Genomic DNA, 1,098 nt, shown 5'->3' on the forward strand with positions numbered 1-1,098 from the left:
TGTAAGGAGCAGTTGAGCAGCACAGATACCATTACAGAGAGCTGATGCTGCAGGGACTAAGGGGGACGTGCAACGGGTCACTCACCAGGTCCAGGTGACGTTCTGAGGCTGCGGGAATCCTCCGCTGTCGCACGTCAGCTCGCCGTTCTCCAAACCCTCGTACCAGGCGGATGTAGAAGAAGAGATGGAGGCGTCGGGAGGATCTGACACACGTAGACAAACACAATGTGAATGATCAATGAAACAAACGTCACTCCTGTGTGACAGGGGACGGATACTGTTAGCTTGGTGGGCTAACATTCACCCATCAACAGCTAACCCGATGTCCACAGATGTCCACAGATAAACCCTCACTCACAGTGAACCACCAGTCGGTTGGAGATCCTGCGTGGCCCTTCCAGACCCGGGTGCCAAACCAAACAGTCCAGCTTCTTCCCATTCATGCCTCGCAACGGGTGCAAGGAGTAGTGTGTGGACACGGCCCCGCCCTCGCTGGTGCGGTTCTGGGACTGCCCGGGCAGATCTGTGTCCCAGGAGAGACGGGGCAGAGGACGACCCACCGCCCGACAGGAGGCCGCCACGCGGAAGGACTGACCCTCCACTAGGACGACAGCGTCCAAGGAGGAGATGGGAAGACCTAGGAGGAGAGGAAATGAAGGAGGGAGGGTTAGTCCAAGGTTTCTGGAGGTGGAGCTGGTGTTTTCCCTAAAGAACAAAGTTATTTTGAGGGTGAATTAAAAACAATTTACTGTATAACTGTGGATTAGAGGAAAGGAGAGAGGAGGAGAAGTGAACAGAAAAAAAGAAGAATACCCTAAAGTACAAAAATATTTATCAACATTTTCAAAAATGAAACCTCTGTCATTTTTCCCTACTGTAGTTGGAGACAAAAAAAACCTCAGAGATTCAACCCTGATCAACACAACGCACAGTAAACGGAGAGTAGGAATAAACAGGAAGTAAAAACTTCCAAACAGCCTGTTACTCAACTGATCTGTTTTGGAAAAAAACAAGTGTCAAAATGTCAAGTGTGATTCCTTTTCATCCCACACACAAAAACATTTCAGTCGCCTCAGTCACCAACTGGTTTGACACCGC

At 49.9% G+C, this 1,098-nt stretch overlaps 1 protein-coding gene across 2 annotated transcripts in view; it reads right to left on the reverse strand.

The window, feature by feature from the left end:
• nectin4b (nectin cell adhesion molecule 4b) overlaps window positions 1-1,098 on the reverse strand; it is a 14,665-nt gene that overhangs the window by 6,877 nt on the left and 6,690 nt on the right. For both annotated transcript variants that reach the window (XM_025066168.1, XM_008334948.3), the window contains exons 4-5: window positions 359-637; window positions 86-203 (exon numbers count right to left, since the gene is read on the reverse strand). In XM_025066168.1, the coding sequence (XP_024921936.1) occupies window positions 86-203; window positions 359-637 (397 nt within the window). The remainder of the gene's footprint in view (window positions 1-85; window positions 204-358; window positions 638-1,098) is intronic.

The sequence above is a fragment of the Cynoglossus semilaevis genome, chromosome 20, assembly GCF_000523025.1.
Source record: "Cynoglossus semilaevis isolate Cse_v1.0 chromosome 20, Cse_v1.0, whole genome shotgun sequence".
NCBI lineage: Eukaryota > Metazoa > Chordata > Actinopteri > Pleuronectiformes > Cynoglossidae > Cynoglossus > Cynoglossus semilaevis.